The 21,313-nt window shown below is 45.4% G+C and overlaps 1 protein-coding gene across 1 annotated transcript in view; it reads left to right on the top strand.

Moving 5' to 3' along the window:
- The window catches only part of LOC127578012 (mucin-6-like), a 68,521-nt gene extending 47,952 nt beyond the window's left edge, over nt 1-20,569 (top strand). The window contains exons 16-20 of the mRNA XM_052029717.1: nt 1,357-1,596; nt 7,345-7,501; nt 17,672-17,812; nt 18,386-18,448; nt 20,413-20,569. Coding sequence (XP_051885677.1) covers nt 1,357-1,596; nt 7,345-7,501; nt 17,672-17,812; nt 18,386-18,448; nt 20,413-20,483 — 672 coding nt within the window. The 3' untranslated portion in view covers nt 20,484-20,569. The remainder of the gene's footprint in view (nt 1-1,356; nt 1,597-7,344; nt 7,502-17,671; nt 17,813-18,385; nt 18,449-20,412) is intronic.
- The last annotated feature ends 744 nt before the right edge of the window (nt 20,570-21,313 follow it).

Genomic DNA, 21,313 nt, shown 5'->3' with positions numbered 1-21,313 from the left:
TCCAATCCTCTGGCACCACTCCTGTGGCCAGGGAGGATGCAAAGATCATCATCAATACCCCAGCAATCTCTTCTCTTGCTTCCCGTAGTAACCTGGGGTATATCCTGTCCAGCCCCAGGGAGTTATCCATCCTAATGTTTTTCAGAAGCTCCAACACTACCTCTTTCTTAACCTCAACATGCTCCAGCACATTAGGCTGTTCTATGCTGACCTCACATTCGTCAAAGTCCCCCTCCCTGGTGAACACTGCAGCAAAGTATTCATTAAGGACCCCCCCCCCCCACCTCCTCCGCCTCCAGGCACGTTTCCCCCTTTATCCCTGAGCAGTCCTACCCTCATTCTAGTCATCCTCCCGTTCTTCACATATGTGTAGAACACCTTGGGGTTTTCCTTAATCCTACTCACCAAGGCCTTCTCATGTCCCCATCTAGCTCTCGAACATTGCCGAACGTGTTCTAGGGAAAACACGCCTGCCCCAGCTCCAGACGCCTCTGCAGGTGTGTACCTCCTAGCCCATGCGTAGTCACCCTGTCCAATACCTGGCACTCCTGCGGGTCCAAATTTGGACAAGCTGCCCAATTTTAAGTCAGACCAAAGTCCCTAGAATTCCAAGATTCCAAGCAGGGAGCTGACCACTGCGATGGGCTGTAAATTGTAGGTTGGGTTTGTCAGCTGTAGATTTTTGATTTTCAACTCCAACTCTCTCCAGCCCACCAAGCCAGCCCTACACTTGTGCCATTCAAAGGGATCATCAATCACTTGCAGGTATGTTGGGGACTGCGGTAATTGAAATTGCTCGTGAGGGTTGCTGCCGGACAGCTGAGCTCATCTTCTTCTACTAAGTCAGGAGGTTAGGCAGGCCCTTGTCATGGTGGTCCAGTGGACAGACAATGATCCTGTTCTGAATTATCCTCCACGTTTTGTTTATCTCCCTGGCAGCCGTTCCACTCTCACCATTTTTGAAGATTGCCATTACAAAAGTGAGGAGCACTGACAAGGTGCCCAATCCTTTTTCACTCATTTGGCCATCAGCAGAATGCGCATCCACTGACTGCTTTCACACCCCCCTTAACACAAATCCTCTCCTGCCTAACGTGAACCAACTGCAGGGCAGAAATAGTATAAATTCACTTTAGCCAAAATGTTCTGGATTTTTTCTTATTCCCTCACTGTGGGCGGTTCTAGTGACAGGATTGAGAACAGTATGTGCAGAATGCCAACTGTCTATGATAAAAAATTACCTTTGTTAACAACAGTGCCAATTACAATGCTAAATGACATATTTGAATTCAGATAGTATGTTAGCTCAATATCATTTAACCATTAAAAATGCCTAACATTCTACCACGTTATTAGTTTTCAGTGTGTGGACTCTGTGGCAATGCCAATGGTAATATAAAAGATGAACTGATAACTCAGACCCACTATTCAGCTTTCACTTTAATGAGCTTTGTAAACTCTTGGAAAGACGATCCCTTGTGTGAGGATGTGACTGAGGTTGTGTACCCATGTACCAAAAATCCATATCGGAAGTCCTGGGCTGAGAAGAGATGCAAAATAATTCCCAGTGATGTATTTCAACCTTGTCACAAGTTGGTGAGTATGTCCAATGATCGGAAGTTTATTACAGATATAAGCGTCATGGGCTCAGTTTTGAAGTCCGTGTTTAAGTGAAGCTGCCCCTAGTTTGAGGAATTCAGCAGAGAAAATACCTTGCAATATTTTTAATTTTTCCATATTTTAAGTTCTGTGACAGAAGTTTTGGGCAGCGTGGTCGGCATGGACTGGTTGGGCCGAAGGGCCTGTATCCCTGCTGTATTGTTCTATGACTCAATGAGAAGACAACCCAGTCAGAATTGGAGTGAAAAAAACTAATAGCAGGCAGAGCAGGGGCGCTGAAGGAAATGTGTAAAGCAGTGTAAGGAAAGGGTAAGCTGCTGAACAGGGAGCAAATTCATAAATCAGAGGTGCAAAGTGACTTGGGAGTCCGGGTGCAGGATTCCCGCAAGGTTAACTTGCAGATTGAGTCAGCAGTAAGGAAGGCAAATGCAATGTTAGCATTCATTTCACGAGGACTAGAATATAAAAGCAAGGATGTAATGCCGAGGTTTTATAAGGTGTTGATCAGACCACACTTGGAGTATTGTGAGCAGTTTTAGGCCCCCTATCTAAGGAAGGATGTGCCAGTGTTAGAGACGGTCCAGAGGAGGTTTACAAGAATGATCCTGGAGATAAAAGGGTTAACGTACGAGGAGTGTTTGATGTCTCTGGGCCTGTACTCGCTGGAGTTTAGAAGGCTGAGGGGGGGGAGCTCATTGAAACCTACCGAACATTGAGAGGCCTGGATAGCGTGAACGTGGAGAGGATGTTTCCAGTAGTGGGAGAGTCCAGGACCAGAGGGCACAGCCTCAGAATAGAAGGACATCCCTTTAGAACAGAAATGAGGAGGACTTTCTTTAGCCAGAGGGTGGTGAATCTGTGGAATTCATTGCCACAGACGGCTGTGGAGGCCAAGGCACTGGGTATATTTAAAGCAGAAGTTGACAGGTTGTTGATTAGTAAGGGTGTCAAAGGTAACGGGGAGACGGCAGGAGAATGGGGTTGAGAGGGAAAAATAAATCAGCAATGATCGAATGGCGGAGCAGACTCGATGGGCCGAATGGTCTAATTCTGCTCCTGTGTCCTATGGTCTTATGAACCCGGTACTGGGGCTGTGAGGCAGCAGCTGTGCCAATGTGCTCTCCCAAAGTCAAGGCTTTTCAAGGCTTCTGACTCTCAAAACTATTTAAAACTGTTCAAAATGAAATTGAAAATGAATAATTTATAAAATGGAACATATCTCATTTGTGCCACCTTCCCTACTGTAAGAGAGTGGGCTTGTTGATCAATGCAGGATGTGAGAGCAGATACACCAGTGTAACTACTGCAGGGGCTCAGGCAGCTCTCTGTGGGCCCAGCAGTGAAGCACACCCAGGAACTGTCAACGGGCCTCCGCTGGTAAGATTGGGAATCCCAAATGTGTGGGAATCCTTGCCATTCACAAATGGAATAGAAACCAATAAATGAGATTTCTGGCAAAATTGAAATGGAAGGTGGGTTTTTCTACTTGATAGATGCCTAGGACTGGAGTACCCCTTGTGTGCTAAACACATCAGCCTTACACCCACATGAATCTCCGAATACAATGCACAACATTGGGTGGATGAACGTGAAAGGTGGTGTTATAGAGCATCTGGGTGCAACCCACAACCTTTTCTGTTAACTCAGAAAATCATGAGCACACTACGCAGCACCTGAGATGGCAATTAAACAGTCCACAGTCACATCAATGTCTGGCACATGGTGTCTCCCAGCATGGTGTCTTCAGAGCTGCCTTCACTGATCATTCAGCACACCGATTCATGCACTAAAACAGGGCTAGGATACACCGAGTACACAGGACACTGGGACAGGGAGACACCGTGTACACAGGACATTGGGACTGAGAGCCACTGTGTACATAGGACACTGGGACTGAGAGACACTGTGTACATGGGACATTGGGGCTGAGACACACTGCATATGCAGGACAATGGGACCGGGAGACACCATGTACACAGGACATTGGGACTGAGAGCCACTGTGTACATAGGACACTGGGACTGAGAGACACTGTGTACATGGGACATTGGGACTGAGAGACACTGCATGTGCAGGACACTGGGACTGGGAGACACCGTGTACACAGGACATTAGGACTGAAAGACACCATGTACACAGGACACTGGGACCGGGAGACACCGTGTACACAGGACATTAGGACTGAAAGACACCATGTACACAGGACACTGGGACCAGGTGACAGCGTGCACACAGGACACAACAGTAATAATTCCCAATTACCTGAGCCACATGCAAAGTGGCAAAGAGTAAATAAGATCAGAGAGGTGAACTTGTGGCTCACAGCCTAGTGTGACAAATGGGTTCTGGTTCATGGGGACTGGCACCAGTTCGGGGGAAGGAGTGGGCCATGCTATCGGGATGGGCTTCACCTGAACTGTGCTGTGACCAGTATTCTGGCACATTGCATAAATAGCTTGTAAGATAAGATCTCTTTATTAGTCATGTGTATATCGAAACACACAGTGAAATGCATCTTTTGCATAGAGTGTTCTGGGGGGCAGCCCACAAGTGTCACCACGCTTCCGGCGCCAACATAGCACACCCACAACTTCCTAACCTGTACGTCTTTGGAAGGTGGGAGGAAACCGGAGCACCTGGAGGAAACCCACGCAGACACACGTGGAGAACGTACAAACTCCTTACAGACAGCGCGGGAATTGAACCCGGGTCGCTGGCGCTGTAAAGCATTATGCTAACCGCTACACTACCGTGCCTGCCCACGACAACATCTGAGTGTCACCTAATAGCTACCACGGAGATGTGGTTGCAGAGTGACTGGGGCTGCCTGCTCAACTATTCCAGGTTATTCAATGACATAGGCCAACAGGGTAAGGAGGCAATTTAGTGTTTTAATCAGGAAAGGTATCACAGTAATGACGAGTCACAATGTAGGTGCAGTGGACAGTGATGTGGAGTGGGTGGAAACATTGAAGACCAGGGGAAAGAATACAAGGTGGGAGTAAACTATAGGCCCCCAAAGTCTGGGCTTCTTACCAGGGGAAGCACAAAAAACATGCATGAACGGAACTGCAATTATCATAGGAGGTTTCAGTCTGCGTGTTGGTTGGACAAACCAGACTGTGCTTTGACTTTTCTGTGAAGAGAAATCATGGAGCGCATCAGGGGTTGCTTCTTAGAGAAGTAGGTTACAGAACCTGTCCAGGAGCAGGCTGCTTTAGATTTGGTCACGGGTAATAAGGATTAATGAGAGATCTCGTGGTTAAAGGTCCCTCAGGAAGTAGTGACCACAACACGGTAGAATTTTGGACACGGTTTCAGAGTGAACATTCCAGGTCCAAACCCAGTGCCTCAACTTAAGTAAGGAGAATGACAATGATATGAATGTGGAGTTGTCTAGAGTGGACTGGTTAAATAGGCTAAGAGGTGGGTCAGTAAATGGGCAGATATTTAAACAGATGGTTCGTAACACTCAGCAGGGAGTTATCCCAATTAGAAAGAGGGATTCCATGAGAAAGGGGAACTTTCTGTGATTAACAAAGGAGGTCAAGGATACTGTTAAATAGATAAGTATAGAGTACAAAGTGTCAAGGGTTAACGGTAGACCAGAGGACTGGGAATTTTTCGGGAATCAGCAGCAAAAGACTAAAAAGCTGACAAGGAGTAAAATCATTTTGAGAGAAAACTTGAATGGAGTATCAAAATGAACAGTAGAAGTTTAAAAAAACAGTAAAAGAATCCTGGATTACGGAGCATGCCTTATGAAAGCAGGTTGAGGGGACTCGGCCTTTCCTCCTTGGAGTGACGGAGGATGAGGGGGGACCTGATAGAGGTGTATAAGATGATGAGAGGCATTGATTCGGTAGATAGTCAGAGGCTTTTCCCCAGGGCTGAAATGGTGGCCACAAGAGGACATAGGTTTAATGTGCTGGGGAGTAGGTATAGGGGTATTGTCAGGGGTAAGTTTTTTACTCAGAGAGTGGTGAGTGTGTGGAATGGGCTGCTGAAAATGGTGGTGGTGGCGGATACGATAGGGTCTTTTAAGAGACTTTTGGATAGGTACATGGAGCTGAGAAAAATGGAGGACTATGGATCTCTAAGGTAGGGACATGTTCAGCACAGCTTTGTGGGCCGAAGGGCCTGAATTGTGCTGCAGGTTTTCTATGTTTCTATAAGTTTCCATGGATATATACAAAGGAAGAGAGTGGCTGAGTAATGTGGGACTTGTAGAGTTTGAGGCTGAGGAATTAACGTCAGGAATTGCCAGATACATTGAACAGATTTTTTACTACATCATTCTCACTGCTAAGGAATGGCAAATATCCCAATGTTAAAAATGGGCTGGTTTCGAATAGTTTCAATTTGGTGCACAAGAGCTGAAGGTATCAGAGGAAGTGTGTTAGCATGGATTGAAAATTGGTAAGACTAGAGAAACAAAGGACTACAGATGCTGGAATCTAGATGTAAAACATGATGATGCTGGAGGAACTCAGCAGGCCAGGCAGCATCTGTAGAGCGCAAACTGGAGGAACTGCACCTCATTTTCCATCTTGGAACCTTGCAGCCTGACGGCACGAACATTGAATTCCCCCACTTTAGGTAATCCCCACCCCCCTCCCCACAAACCCCCCCCACCGTGCTTCTTCTCTCCTTCCCTTTCCTAGCCTTTTTTTCTACTCTTTCTTTTCCTCTCTCTCCTTACCTTTGATCCACCCCCCGGTGGATCTGCTCTCCCCTCCTCCCCCACACCTGCCCATCACTGTCTCTTACCTGCATCTACCTATCACCACCCTGTGCCCACCCCGCCTCCCCCCTTCTGTCCACCTATCACTGCTCTGCTTTTCCCTCCTATATATCAGGCTTCCCCCTTTTCCTATCTTCAGTCCTGAAGAAGGGTCCTGACCCCGAAACGTTGACCGCCTGCTTTTCTCCACGGATGCTGCCTGGCCTGCTGAGTTCCTCCAGCATCATCGTGTTTTTCATCATTGAAAATTGGTAAGCACATAGAAAACAGAGAGTTGGAAAAAAATTGGTCTTTTTCTGATTGGAAAGGATGTAACCAGCAGAGTATCCAAGGGTTCAGTTCTTGGTCCTTAATTATCGGGACAGGATGTAAGGTTTCCAGATTTGCCAATGACATGAAAATCGGCGGAAGGGCAAGTTGTGATGAGGGTGTTGCGATTTTGCAACAGGATGTAGATAGATTGAACGACTGGGTGAAAATCTGGCAAATGGTTTAATGTGGGAAAGTGTGAAGTCATGCACTTTGATCAGAGGAGTCAGATGGCAGACTATTACCTAAATGGAAAGGGACTGCAAATGAGTGGAGGTCAAAGGGAGCAACACACAATCTGCTGGAGGAACTCAGCAGGTCGAGCAGCATCTGTGGGAGGAAAGGAACTGTCAACGTTTTGCGTCGAAACCCTGCATCAGGGTGGAGAGCTGAGATGGCCGGTATAAAGAGGAGAAGGGGAGGGGCGAGAAAGGATTCTGAGGTGATTGGTGGACTGAGGAGGGGTGTAAGGTGGCAGGCAGGTACTGCCAGGCAGGGGAGATGAGCAGGGTGGTGGGGTTGAATGATAGATGGAGGCAGACCTCCCCTACCTGACGCTACCTGCCTGTCTAAAGATGACAACAAAGGGATATAAAGTAATAAAAATCACTATTTTTGTAATGTTTTAGAGAAGATTTCAAGTGAGCTATTCAATTTTATTTGTGTTCCAGCTCCATTGGTTTCCCTACTATGATAAATGTAACCGAGATGCGTGCGGCTGTGAACTGGTTGGGGACTGCGAGTGTCTCTGTGATGCTGTTGCAGCCTTTGCTAAAGCATGCTTAGATGCTGGAGTCTGTATCGATTGGAGGACCCCAGACTTCTGCCGTAAGTTTATTCTCAATATTATGAAGTATTACGACAGAAATAGAACTGCGATTGGCAAAGGTGGGCACAGTGAGACAAAGTGAAAATAGAGCATGCAAATAGTTTTGTGATGATGCAATGCAATGTATAGTTTTACATTGCTAGCAGAGGGAATTACAGAAGTAATTATTCTATCCAAGAATACTCCTAGTTGAGCTGTATGTTTTAGAATGTGTATGTGAATTTTCCTTTAAGCTTCACACAGGTTTCCTTACGATAATCTCAACTTCTAGGCTGCTCGGCCGAAGGAACCATCCTCCTTTCATCCGGGCTGTATCGAGCATAGCTGGCAGATTCTGCATATCCTCCGCCAGAGAGGTGGTTTGTGCCTCTGTGGCCACTATGCCCATGAGGAGGAGGAACATCCCCAGCCCGGTGAGGTGTAGAGCTCAGGACTGCCCCTCTCCTCTGTGGGTGACCACTCCCCTATTCCTTGCGGATTGTTCATGCCATCTGGTTGCCATGGCGGCTGTGCCTTCAAGGGCTGGCACACTTCCCTGGGCGCTGTGCAGTAAGGCGTTGATCACACTTGATGGCAAAAAAACCAACTACACTTGCTTTTGATCAGTTTTCCGTTGGGGGGGGGGGGGCGAACTGCATCAGTGATAGCAAAAATGCCACATCTTGTGGTGGCAGTGTTTAGAAAGAAAGCTGTCAAAACAGTGATAAATCACGAGGACCTCCTATCATATACTGCAGAGCACTTTTTGCGTTACTTGCTGTGCTTTTCACTATCCAGAGAGGTCATAGAATAAATTAAAGTGAGCAAGGGACATGTAGAGATCAAGGGGCATTAAAGTGCATCTCATGAACATCTGGACAGTTGATTCTTTCATCCCAAATCCAGATTCATAGGAAAATTATTGCTAACCTACTCTGCTCAGATTCAGTTCCCCTCATGGAACCTTCCATTCCTACATTTCCACAGCCTCCTGGCTAATTTGATCAGTCACGATACATCTTACAAAATAAACTTGCTACCTCCTTCCAACCGTAAAGTTGCATGAGTTTATTAAACGACAAAAATATTTCAAAGTGCAACATCGCGATTCTGTGACACCGGGATGGCGTGTTGCCTCCCAGGTGCCAGAGTCAAGGATGCCTTGGAGAGGCTGCAGAACATTCCTCAAGGGGGACGGGAGCAGCCAGAGGTTGTGGTGCACATTGGCACCAACGACACAGGTAGAAAGGGGCATGAGGTCATACACAGTGTGTGTAGGAAGAGGCTGAAAAGCAGGACCTCTAAGGTAGTAATCTCTAGATTCCTCCCGGTGCCACATGCTAGTCAGGGCAAGAGTAGAAAGATAGAACAGATAAATGTGTGGCTGAGGAGCTGGTGCAGGATTTCAGGTTCATTAGAACATCTTCTAGTCAAAAGGAAAAGAAAAGCATACAAAAGGTACAGAGCGCTAGGTAATGTTAGAGATCTGGAAGAGTACAAGGCTAAAAGGAAGGAACTTAAGAAAGAGATTAGGAGAGCCAGAAGGGGACATGAGAAGGCCTGGGCAGGCAGGATTAAGGAAAACCCCAAGGCATTCTACAGGTATGTGAAGAGTAAGAGGATGAGATGCGAAAGGATAGGGCCTATCAAGTGCAGCAGTGGGAAAGTGTGAATGGATCCGGAAGGAATGGCGGAGGTACTTAATGAATACTTTACGTCAGTATTCACTACGGTAAAAGATCTGGGGGATTGTAGTGGGGACTTGCAGTGGCCTGAAAAGCTTCAGCATGTAGATATTAGAAAAGAAGTGGTGCTGAAACTTGTGGAAAGCATCAAGTTAGATAAGTTGCCGGGACCAGATGAGATGTACCTCAGGCTGCTGTGGGAGGTGAGGGAGGAAATTGCGGAGCCTCTGACGATGATCTTTGCATCGTCGATGGAGACAGGAGAGGTTCCAGAAGATTGGAGGGTTGTGGATGTTGTTCCCTTTTCAAGAAGGGGAGTAGGGATAGCCCAGGAAATTATAGACCAGTGAGTCTCACCTCAGTGGTTGGTAAGCTGATGGAGAAGATCCTGAGAGGCAGGATTTATGAACATTTGGAGAGGTATAATATGATTAGGAATAGTCAGCATGGCTTTGTCAAGGGCAGGTCCTGCGTTACGAGCCTGATTGAATTTTTTGAGGATGTGACTAAGCACATTGATGAAGGGAGAATAGTAGATGTAGTGTATATGAATTTCAGCGAGGCGTTTGATAAGGTACCCCATGCGAGGCTTATGGAGAAGGTGAGGAGACATGGGATCCAAGGGGACATTGCAGTGTGGATCCAGAACTGGCTGGCCCACAGAAGGCAAAGAGTGGTTGTTGAAGGGTTGTATTCTGAGTGGAGGTCGGTGACCAGTGGTGTACCTCAGGGATCTGTACTGGGACCCTTACTATTTGTGATTTTTATAAACGACCTGGATGAGGAAGTGGAGGGGTGGGTTAGTAAGTTTGCGGATGACACGAAGGTTGGGGGCGTTGTGGATAGTTTGGAGGGCTGTCAGAGGTTACAGAGGGACATAGATAGGATGCCGAGTTGGGCTGAGAAGTGGCAGATGCAGTTCAACCCAGATAAGTGTGAAGTGGTTCATTTTGGTAGGTCAAATATGTTGGCGGAATATAGTATTAATGGTAGGACTCTTGGCAGTGTGGAGGATCAGAAGGATCTTGGGGTCCAAGTCCATAGGACGCTCAAAGCAGCTGCGCAGGTTGACTCTGTGGTTAAGAAGGCATATGGTGTATTGTCCTTCATCAATCGGGGAATTGAATTTAGGAGCTGGGAGGTATTGTTGCAGCTATATAGGTCCCTGGTCAGACCCCGCTTGGAGTACTGTGCTCAGTTCTGGTCGCCTCACTACAGGAAAGATGTGGAAGCCATAGAGAGGGTGCAGAGGAGATTTACAAGGATGCTGCCCGGAATGCGGAGCATGCCTCATGAAAGCAGGTTGAGGGAACTCGGCCTTTTCTCCTTGGAGAGACGGAGAATGAGGGGGGACCTGATAGAGGTGTATAAGATGATGAGAGGTATTGATAGGGTAGATAGTCAGAGGCTTTTCCCCAGGGCTGAAATGGTGGCCACAAGAGGACATAGGTTTAAGATGCTGGGGAGTAGATATAGAGGAGATGTCAAGGGTAAGTTTTTTTATTCAGAGTGGTGAGTGTGTGGAATGGGCTGCCGGAAACGGTGGTGGAGGCAGATACGATAGGGTCTTTCAAGAGACTGTTAGATAGGTACATGGAGCTGAATAAAATAGAGGGCTATGGGTAAGCCTAGTAATTTCTAAGGTAGGGACACGTTCGGCACAGCTTTGTGGGCCGAAGGGCCTGAATTGTGCTGTAGTTTTTCTATGTTCTATGTTCTGGGGCAGGGGTGACCTGCACAGAGGGACAGGTTGCACCTTAACTGGAGGGGAACTGGCGGAGAGGTTCGCCAGTGCTACTCGGGAGGGTTTAAACTAGTTTGGCAGGGGGATGGGGACCAGAGCACCGAGTCAGAAAGTGGGAGGATTGAGAGGAAGGCAGATGTAATGACCTGTAAGTCTGTAAAGAAGAACATGCAGGAGCAAGGTAACGGACACGATGAGACAGATGGGTAGAAGTGTGTCTATTCCAACGTAAGGAGTATTAAGGGTAAGGGTGATAAACTTAGAGCATGGATCAGTACATGAAACTACGATGTTGGGGCCGGTACAGAGACCTGCTTGAGGAAGATAACCCTGGAACATTAAGCATCCAGTTTCAACATTTTAGAAAAGATAGAGATTGAGGTAAAAAAGGAATTGCACCATTAATCAGGGACAATATCACAGCTGCACACAGAGGGAAGGTTCATCCACTGCGTCTAGATGGGTAGAACTCAAAAATAAGAAAGGTGCAATCAGTCTGATGGGATTGTACTACAGACTCCCCAGTAGCCACCAGGACATTGAGGAACAGATATGCAGGCAGATTGGGGAAATGAAAAAATAAATAACAGGGTTGTTGTAGTGGGTGACTTTAACTTCCCCAATATAGACTGGGACTCCCTTAGTGCAAGAGGGTTAGATGGAGCCAAATTTGTTAGATGTATCCAAGAGGGTTTCCTAAATCAGTATGTAGATAGTCCAACTAGAGGAGGGACCATACTGGACCTGGTGTTGGGAAATGAGCCTGGCCAGGTGACTGACTTTTCAGTGGAAAAACAGTGAAGCAACAGTGATCACAACTCCTTAAGTTTTAAGACAGCTATAGATTAGGATAAGTATGGACCTTGCGAGAGAGTCTTAAACTGGGAGAGGGCAAATTACGAGATTGGGCAGGAACTAGGGAGAGTTAACTGGTGCCAGCTGTTTTAGGGCAAGTCCACATCTGACATGTGGAGGGTGTTTAAAGACCAACTGCACAGAGTACGGGACAGGGATGTTCCAGTGAGGAGGAAGGACGAGGATGGTGGGGTAAGGGAACCTTGGATTATAAGAGATGTGGTGAATTTAGTCGAGAAAGGAAGTGTATGTAAGGTTTAGGAAGCTAAAATCAGAGCCCTTGAGGAATATAAAGAAACTAGAAAAGAACTCAAGAAAGGAATTAGGAGAGCCAGGAGGGGCCATGAAAAGTCCTTGGCAAGTAGAATTAAGGAGAATCCCAAGGCATTCTGTATGCACATCAAGAGCTACAGGATAACTAGGAAAAGAGTAGGACCACTCAAGGATAAAGGAGGGAACATGTGCTTGCAGTCAGATGACATAAGTGAGGTCCTGAGTACTTTGCATCAGTATTCACCAAGGAGAAGACATGGAAGATAGTGAGATCAGTGTGGAGCGTGCTAATATGCTTGGGCATTTTGAGATAAAGAAAATGGTCTCTTGAAGAACATTAAGGTGGAGACGACTCGAGGGCTGATGGGATATACCACAGGTTATTGAGAGATGCAAGAGAAGAGATTGCTGGGGCCTTGACCAAGATCTTCGTGTCCTCTCTAGCCACAGACGAGGTCCCAGAGGACTGGCGAGTAGCTAATGTTGTTTCATTGTTCAAGAAGGAAAATAGGGATAATCCTGGATACTATAGACTGGTGAGTCTCACATCAGTGGTAGGGAAGCTATTGGAGAGGGTTCTTAGGAATAGGATTTAGGAGCATTTGGAAAAACGTGGCCTAATTAGGGACAGTCAGCATGGCTTTGTGCGGGGCAAGTCATGTCATACTAACTTGATTGAGTTTTGAGGAGGTGACGAGGGTGATTGATGAAGGTAGAGCTGTGGATGTTGTCTATGTGGATTTTAGTAAGGTGTTTGACAAGGTCCCTCATGGGAACCTTATCCAGAAGATTAAGATGCATGGGACCTCTGGTGATTTGGCTGTTTAGATTCACAATTGGTTTGTCCATAGTAGACAGAGGGTAGTGGTCGATGGGACTTATTCTGGCTGCAGGTCTGTGACAGGTGGTGTTCTGCAGGGATGCATACTGGGACCTCTGCTGTTTGTGATATGTATAAGTGACCTGGATGAAAATGTGAATGAGTGTGTTAGTAAGCTCGCAGACAATACGACGATTGGTGGTGTTGTGGATGGTGTAGAAGACTGCCAAAGGATACAGCGGGATATAGATCAGTTGCAGATATGGACAGAGAAATAGCAGATGGAGTTTAATCTGGCCAAGTGTGGGATGTTGTACTTGGAGAGTCCAAATGTAAAGGGGCAGTACACTGTTAATGGCAGGTCCCTTAACGGTGTTGATGTACAGAGGGGTCCGTAGCTCCCTGAAAATGGCTGCACAGGTTTATAGGGTAGTAAGGAAGATGTATGGCATGCCCGCCTTTATTTATTTAATTTACAGCATGGTAACAGGTCCTTCCGGCCCAACGAGTCCGCACCACCCATTTTAAACCCAAATTAACCTACCCGTACGTCTTTAGAATGTGGGAGGAAACTGGAGCACCTGGAGGAAACCCAAGCAAACACGGGAGAACGTACAAACTCCTTATATACAGTGACAGGAATCAAACCCCGATTGCTGGTGCTGTAATAGCGTTGCGCTGACTGCTACACTACCATGCCACCCCTATTTATTAGTCAAGGCATTGCGTTCAAGTGTCTGGAAGTTATGTGTCAACTTTATAAAACTCTAATTAGGCCGCATCTGAAGTACTGCATTCAATTCCGGTCACTCCATTACAGAAAGGTTGTGGAGGCTTTGGAGAGAGTGCAGAAGGTTTACCAGGATGCTATCTGGATTATAGGGCATGTGCTATAAGGAGAGGTTAGACAAACTTGGGTTGTTTTATCTGGAGTGGCAGAGGCTGAGGGGAGACCTGACAGAAGTTTACAAGAGGCACAGATAGAGTAGGCAGCCAGTATCTTTTTCCCAGGGTTGAAATGTCTGATACCAGAGGGTATGCATTTAAGGTGAGAGGGGGATGTGGGGGCAAGTTTTTTTTACACCAAGAGTGGTGGGTGCCTGGAATGCGCTGCCAGAGGTGGTGGTGGAGGCAGATATGATAGAGATGTTTAAGAGTCTCTTCGATAGGCACATGAACGTGCAGAGAATGGAGGATTATGCACATTGTGTAAGCAGAAGGGACTAGTTTAGTTAAGCATTTAATTACTAGTTTAACAAGTTTGGCACAACATCGTGGGCTGAAGGGCCTGTTCCTGTGCTGTACTGTTCTATATTCTATAATTTTGGATATACATTATCAATAGTTAACACTTGTGACCTAATTTACTTTATGTTCCTTCTGTAATTAAAAAAAGGTCTAGATTGTATTATAAGTGCCATTTGAGTGCTGATATGGAATCTGTTGGTTGCTGGTTTGGTGTAAGAACCCTTCAAATGGATTAGGCCCTTGATTTATGGCAACCAAGTCCAGAGAGAATTAAAGCTTACTTTGGTCCCATCGGGTCCATGCCAGATTCCATGCCAGAAATCCCATTTTATCCTCTCCTGCTTGAAGAAAACCGCTATCATCTCAGTGCCAAAGAAAAATAAGGTAATGTGACTGAATGACTGCCACCTGGTAGCTCTGCCATCCACCATCATGAAGTGCTTCGAGATGCTGGTCATGGCACACATTAACCCCAGCCTTGCAGACAACCTTGACCCACTGCAATTTGCCTACCATTGAAACAGGTCCAAGGCAGACACCATTTCCCTGGTCTTGCAGTCATCTCTGGAACATCTGGATAACAAAGACACCTACGTCAGACTCCTATTTATTGACTGTAGCTCAGCCTTCAATACCACAAGTACAAATAGATTCACCTCCAAACTTCTAGATCTGGGTCCCTGCACCCCCCTCTGCAACTGGATCCTTGACTTCCTGACCAACAGACTGCAACCAGTAAGGAATAGGCAGGAACACCTCTGCCATGACTATCCTCAACACTGGTGCCCTGCAAGACCGTGACCTCACCCCCTTACGTTATTCCCTATGCACTCAGGACTGCATGGCCAGGTTTTGCGCTAACTCCATCTACAAGTTTGCAGATGACACCACCACAGTGGGCCGGATCTCAAACAATGATAAGACTGAGTACAGGAAGGAGATAGAGAGCCTAGTGGCATGGTGTCATGACAACAACCTTTCCCTCAATGTCAGCAAAACAAAACAGCTGGTCATTGACTTCAGGAGTAAGGACAGAGTACATGCCCATCTGTATCAATGGTACTCAGATGGGGATAGTTGAGAGCTTGAAGTTCCTTGGTATAATTATTACCAACAATTTGTCTTGGTCCAGCCATGTAGACAAGAAAGCGCTCCAGTGCCTCTACTTCCTCAGAAAGCTAAGGAAATTTGGCATGTCCCCAATGACCTTCACCAAGTTTTACAGATGCACCATTGAAAGCATCCTATCCAGATGTATCACAGCTTGGCATGGCAACTGCTTTGCCCATGACTGCAAGAAGTTGCAGAGAGTTGTGGACACAGCCCAGTCCATCACACAAACCAGCCTCCCCTCCAATGACTCTGTCTACACTTCCCGCTGCCTCAGGAAAGCAGCCGACACAATTGAGGACCCCTCCCACCCCAGTTACTCTCTTCTGCCCCCTTCCATTGAAGGAAAGATACAAAAGGTTGAGATCACACAACACCAGGCTCAAGGACAGCTTCTATCCTGCTGTTATAAGACTCTTATATGATAAAGCTGAACTCTTGATCTCTCAATCTACCTCATCATGGCCCTTGCATTTTGTCTACCTGCACTGCACTCTCTCAGTAACTGTAAAACTATATTCTGCATTCTGTTTTCTTTTTACTACCCCGATGTATTTATGTATGGAATGATCTGTCTGATAACATGCAAACAAAACATCTTCACTGCATCTTGATACATGAGACCATAATAAACCGACTACCTTATTCCCCTATAGTCCCGAAGCTTATTCGCTCTCTCACAAAAGTTCACCAACTCCCCTTTGGTTCTTTTGCCACCTATCTACACCCAGGTACTTTACAGCAGTTAAATAACCAGCACATCTGAGGGAGGACACTGGGGGAAACCCATCTGGTAACAGGCAGAACGTGCAAACTCCACGCAGACCGCACCGGAGGTCAGGATTAAACCTAAGTATCTGGAGCTGCAGCTCAGCAGCCCATAACTTGGAAGTAACCGCAAAAGAAGATTGGTTCTAAAGGAAGATCATACAGAATTATTGCCAAAAATTTCTTCTTGTATTAGTTCTCCTTTCAGAATCTTCCACCTTGTTCAACTGGACCATGCAACCTGTTTGCTGTTGTTTAGGTACTTTTGAATAAGTGCCTGGCCTTGCCTTGTTCCTCTGCAAGTGACATAATTATATAATTTAGACTGAACCACAGAAGAGTGCTAGAAACATAGCAAACCTACAGCACAATTCAGGCCCTTCAGCCCACAAAGCTGTGCCGAACTGACCCTACCCTAGATATTACTAGGCTTACCCATAGTCCACTATTTTATTCAGCTCCATGTACCTATCCAAAAGTCTCTTAAAAGACCATATCGTATCCGCCTCCACCACCGTTGCCAGCAGCCCATTCCACTCACTCACCACTCTGAGTAAAAAACTTACCCCTGACATCTCCTCTGTACCTACTCCCCAGCACCTTAAACCTGTGTCCTCCTGTGGCAACCACTTCAGCCCTGGGGAATAGCCTCTGACTATCCACACAATCAATGCCTCTCATCATCTCATACACCACTTTCAGGTCCCCCCTCATGCTCTGTCGCTCCAAGGAGAAAAGGCCGAGTTCCCTCAACCTGCTTTCATAAGGCAGGCTCCCCAATCCAGGAAGCATCCTTGTAAATCTCTTCTGCACCCTTTCTATGGCTTCCACATCCTTCCTGTAGTGAGGTGATCAGAACTGAGCACAGTACTGCAAGTGGGTAGAGATACATGAATGAGAACTTTACTGGCTGCAAGTACAAAAGTCAGTGCTTCCCTGTTTGAAGGTGTTTGACTTAAAAATCTTGAGCATCAGTGGGATAAAAAGAGCTACTTCTAATTTAGAGGACAATTGTTAAAAGAGATACCCGCTTGTTTATATTGTACACCATGGTGCGTTTTTACTACTTGTTGGTGTAGGTTTCTGGAAAGGTTCCCACATTGTGCTGCTCTAACTTTGGCAGAAACGCTATTCTTCAAAGAACTGGGTGTAATTCCACTGAGTATCTTAAAGACGGATTTTTGGACCACGGTGGATCAGGCAGAAAAGGAAAGACAAAGTGAAGGCAGGATCAGCTATGCAATGGGAAAGGCAAGGGCCATATGACCAACTCCTACTTCTTGTGTTCTTATGAAAATAAGGTTGACCCAGCACATTTATCAGAGCTAGCAAGAGCCTGGTATCGAAATTCACCCACTATAGAAAATAAATTAAATAACGATGCAACTGTCTTGAGCTTCATGTGCAATTATCTATTTACAGTATGGTAACAGGCCCTTCTGGCCCAACCAGTCCGCACCACCCATTTTAAACCCCAAATTAACCTACCCAGACGTCTTTGGAATGTGGGAGGAAACCGGAGCACCCGGAGGAAACCCACGCAGACACACGGGGAGAACGTACAGACTCCTTACAGACAGCGATGGGAATGGAACCCCGATCGCTGGCGCTGTAACAGCATGATGAATGTGTAAAATTAATGAACTTTTAGACGTCATATTAATGAGTCGTTTTAACTATCTTGCAGCTGTGAACTGTGATTTTTACAACACTCATGAGCAAGAAACTAATAATTATAAATATGATGGTGACATGGGATGCAAATGGCACTACCAACCTTGCTTATGCCCTAATGCTCCATGGATCTTCTCAAAGACCAATATGGAAGGTATGGTAACGCCTACCTGTTAGTTAGTTACATTTTATGCTGTGACTGACAGATTAGTCATTTGCTGAAAAGAATTTCCTTCTTTTAAAAAAATCCCTGGATCATTGTGGATGATTTAGTGACACTTTTACAGTATTTACTATTAATTGTGTTTGATTAGTAATTCTAAGATAAGATCTCTATTAGTCACATGTACATCGAAACACACAGTGAAATACATCTTTTTGCGTAGTGTGTTCTGGGCCAGACCGCAAGTGTCGCCACACTTCCGGCACCAACGTAGCAGGCCCACAACTTCCTAACCTGTACGTCTTTGGAATGCGGGAGGAAACCGGAGCACCCGGGGGAAACCCACGCAGACATGGGGAGAACGTACAAAATGCTTACAGGCAGCGGCCGGAATTGAACCTGAGTCGCTGGCACTGTAGAGTTACGCTAACTGCTACGGTATCATGCCTGAAATTGTAGCAGCTTTGTTGCATATAATGACTAAATATTGCAGCTGTTAATTAACAGATAAAATACCTTAAAGTCTAAGAACAACATGATTAAATTGAATTTCTTTATGAATAGGTTGTTACAATTGCAGCATAGATGAGTACTATGATGCAGGACAGCAGCGCTGTGTGCCATGTGGTAAGTATTGCAATTTGTTTTAGTTGTCTGGCGTATTGAATAATTTTCTATTAACAAACATAGCATCAGGTAAATGCATAGTTTATCTTTAATTCGTCCAAAATAAACTCGCAGGGTTTTTCTGTTCTTATAAGTTGTTTAAAGCTCACGTTCACATCTACGAGTTAGGGACATGGACCAAACAGGAACAGGACACTAACAATTATTCATTTAAAAAGTTAACACTGAAACATAAATAAACTTCACAAAACTGGACTTTGCATTTGAAAATTGGCTTAATTCAGAGTCAAGCAATTTTGTGCACATTTCAGGGTGCCTCAGTACCCACGGGGAAAGATGGTTCCTGACATTTAGGTGGGATTTGTTCCCACAGTCTCTACTTACTGATTTAAATTCCTTCCAAATAACATGAACAATACTGCAATATATACAATCTCTCACTGCAGGAGAATCTATCTATTTAGAGAATGCTTAGGTAAGTGGGCAGAGATCTGGCAAATGGGAAAATGTGAAAGGGACTATGTTGGGAGGGAAAATAAAAGAAGAAGCATATTATCAAAATGGCGAGAGACTGCCAAAGTCTGAGACACAGTTCTGGGTGTCCTAACGCACGATCTGCAAAGTCCAGTGTGCAGGTACAGCAAATACTTGGGAAAGCTACAGAATGTTGTTAATTGCTAGGAAAATTGAATACAAAAGTAATGCTTCAGTGACATGGGGGCAATGATGAGACGACACCTACAGTACCATGTACATATTCGTCTCTTTATTTAAGATATTAATGGAAGCAGTTCAGAGAAGCTTGACTGGACTAATATCTGGAATGGGTGGGTTAGTCAGGCCAGACTTACAGTATATCCACTGGACTCTATTGGTATTGGTTTATTATTGTCACTTGTACCGAGGTACGGTGAAAAACTTGTCTTGCATACTGATCGTACAGGTCAATTCATTACACACTGCAGTTACATTGAGCTAGTACAGAGTGCATTGAGGTAGTACAGGTAAAAACAATAACAGTACAGAGTAAAGTGTCACAGCTACAGAGAAAGTGCAGTGCAATAATGTGCAAGGTCACAACAAGGTAGATCGTGAAGTCATAGTCCAGAGTAAGAGGGGACCTGACTGAAAAATATAAAGTGCTGAGGAATTCTAACAGGTTGGATATGGAGAGATTGTTTCCTCTTATCAGATGATCTTGAAATTTGGATCACTGTTTTAAAAACAGGGGAGCATCCATTTAAGGTGGAGATGAGGAGAAACCCAGCAACACTGTTCACTCAGTCAGTGCGGTGTTACACAGGGACACCTGACGACACCGATCACTCAGTCAGTGCTGTGTTACACAGGGACATCCAACTACACTGTTCACTCAGTCGCAGTGCAGTGTTACACAGGGACATCTGATGACACTTCACTCAGTCGCAGTACGGTGTTACAGGGAAATCCAGGAGTACTGTACTTCATAGAATTAATTAAGCATAGGAACAATAGGTCAGCAAGATATTCTGGTATATTAGTTGCTGGGTGGAGCCTAATGCCCACTCTCAGTGCCGAGCACCAGTAACATCACCCACTCTGGAAGGGTTATCCTGCTGAGGCCAGTAGCACCAGGGCCTCATGACATTACTGAGAAAAAGGGTTGAGTCAGACTAAGTCCTGTAGATTCTCATAACCAAAATAGTTCATTAATTTCAACATCAACAAGAATGTCTTCAATAACAATTGAGGTGCACGGGCTTCTTTCTGTATATATAAATGCTCCTTTTCCCCTTTCTTTTGGTGAAATGTTGAATAATCTCAACTGTGATTTAATCCATTTCCTTTACAGCATTAACTTAACCTTCAATAACACTTTTGAAACTAACATGCCATTTCTACAAAAATGTCAAGCAACTACTGTTCCAAAACCTACTGGAACAGTGCCTATTTAACATGTATATCTTCAAATTTCTGTTTTCCAGCTCCAATGCCCACATCAGCTCATCCTACATCAGTAATGTCAACTCAGATTTCACCAAGCGGTATGGTGTAGCTTCTTCATTATCAGATCTATGGTGCTAACACTCCACTGGACAGGCAACACTCCACTTGTTTATAAGTTTTTGCTAACTATGCTAACAATTATCATGAACAATAATCCCGGCCTTTGTTCAAGGAAGAAAAATGTATCAGGAGTGCTGATGCTTTCCATTAACTTTTACTGCAAATGTCCAATAGATCTGAGGTTCTTACAATCCTTGGGGACAAGGGTGGGTCTGTGGGGAAGGTGAGAAAACTGACCACAGCACTGTGGTACAGAAAGCCATTCTCAATGGGGAGTGAAAGGGATAGATACTGTCCCTTTGCAGTAGGGGGACAGTATAGTTAGCGGGATAGATACTGTCTTCTGCAATCAGAAGCATGAAGACCAAAGGATTGGTTGCCTACTTGGTGCCAGGATAAGGGACGTTTCCTCTGGATTGGAAAGGAATCGGGTGAGGGGGGGAGGATCCAGTTGTCACGGTCCATGTGGGTACAACAAGATATGTAGGTCTAAGAAAATGGTTCTGCTGAGAGAGCTTAAGCTGCTAGAGACTAAATTAAAAGGCAGAACGGTATAGTTAATAACCTCTGGGTTATTACCCAAGGCATAAGCAAATTGGCACAGGGTTAATCGGTTTAGAGAGATGAATGTGTGGCCCATAAGTTGGTGCAGGAGAAGTGGGTTTTCATTCATAGGGCACTGATATTAGTACTGGGGAAGGAGAGAGCTGTTCCCATTTGTATGGATTACACCTGAGCCATATTGGGACCAGTGTTCCAATGGATAGGGTTTTAAACTACATATGAGGGTGGGAGGACTAGTTGGAGAGAAATCTAAAA

Source organism: Pristis pectinata, chromosome 14, assembly GCF_009764475.1.
Source record: "Pristis pectinata isolate sPriPec2 chromosome 14, sPriPec2.1.pri, whole genome shotgun sequence".
Taxonomy (NCBI): Eukaryota; Metazoa; Chordata; class Chondrichthyes; order Rhinopristiformes; family Pristidae; genus Pristis; species Pristis pectinata.
Note: the sequence above shows the minus strand (reverse complement) of the source record. Positions and strands in the feature narration are given on the sequence as shown.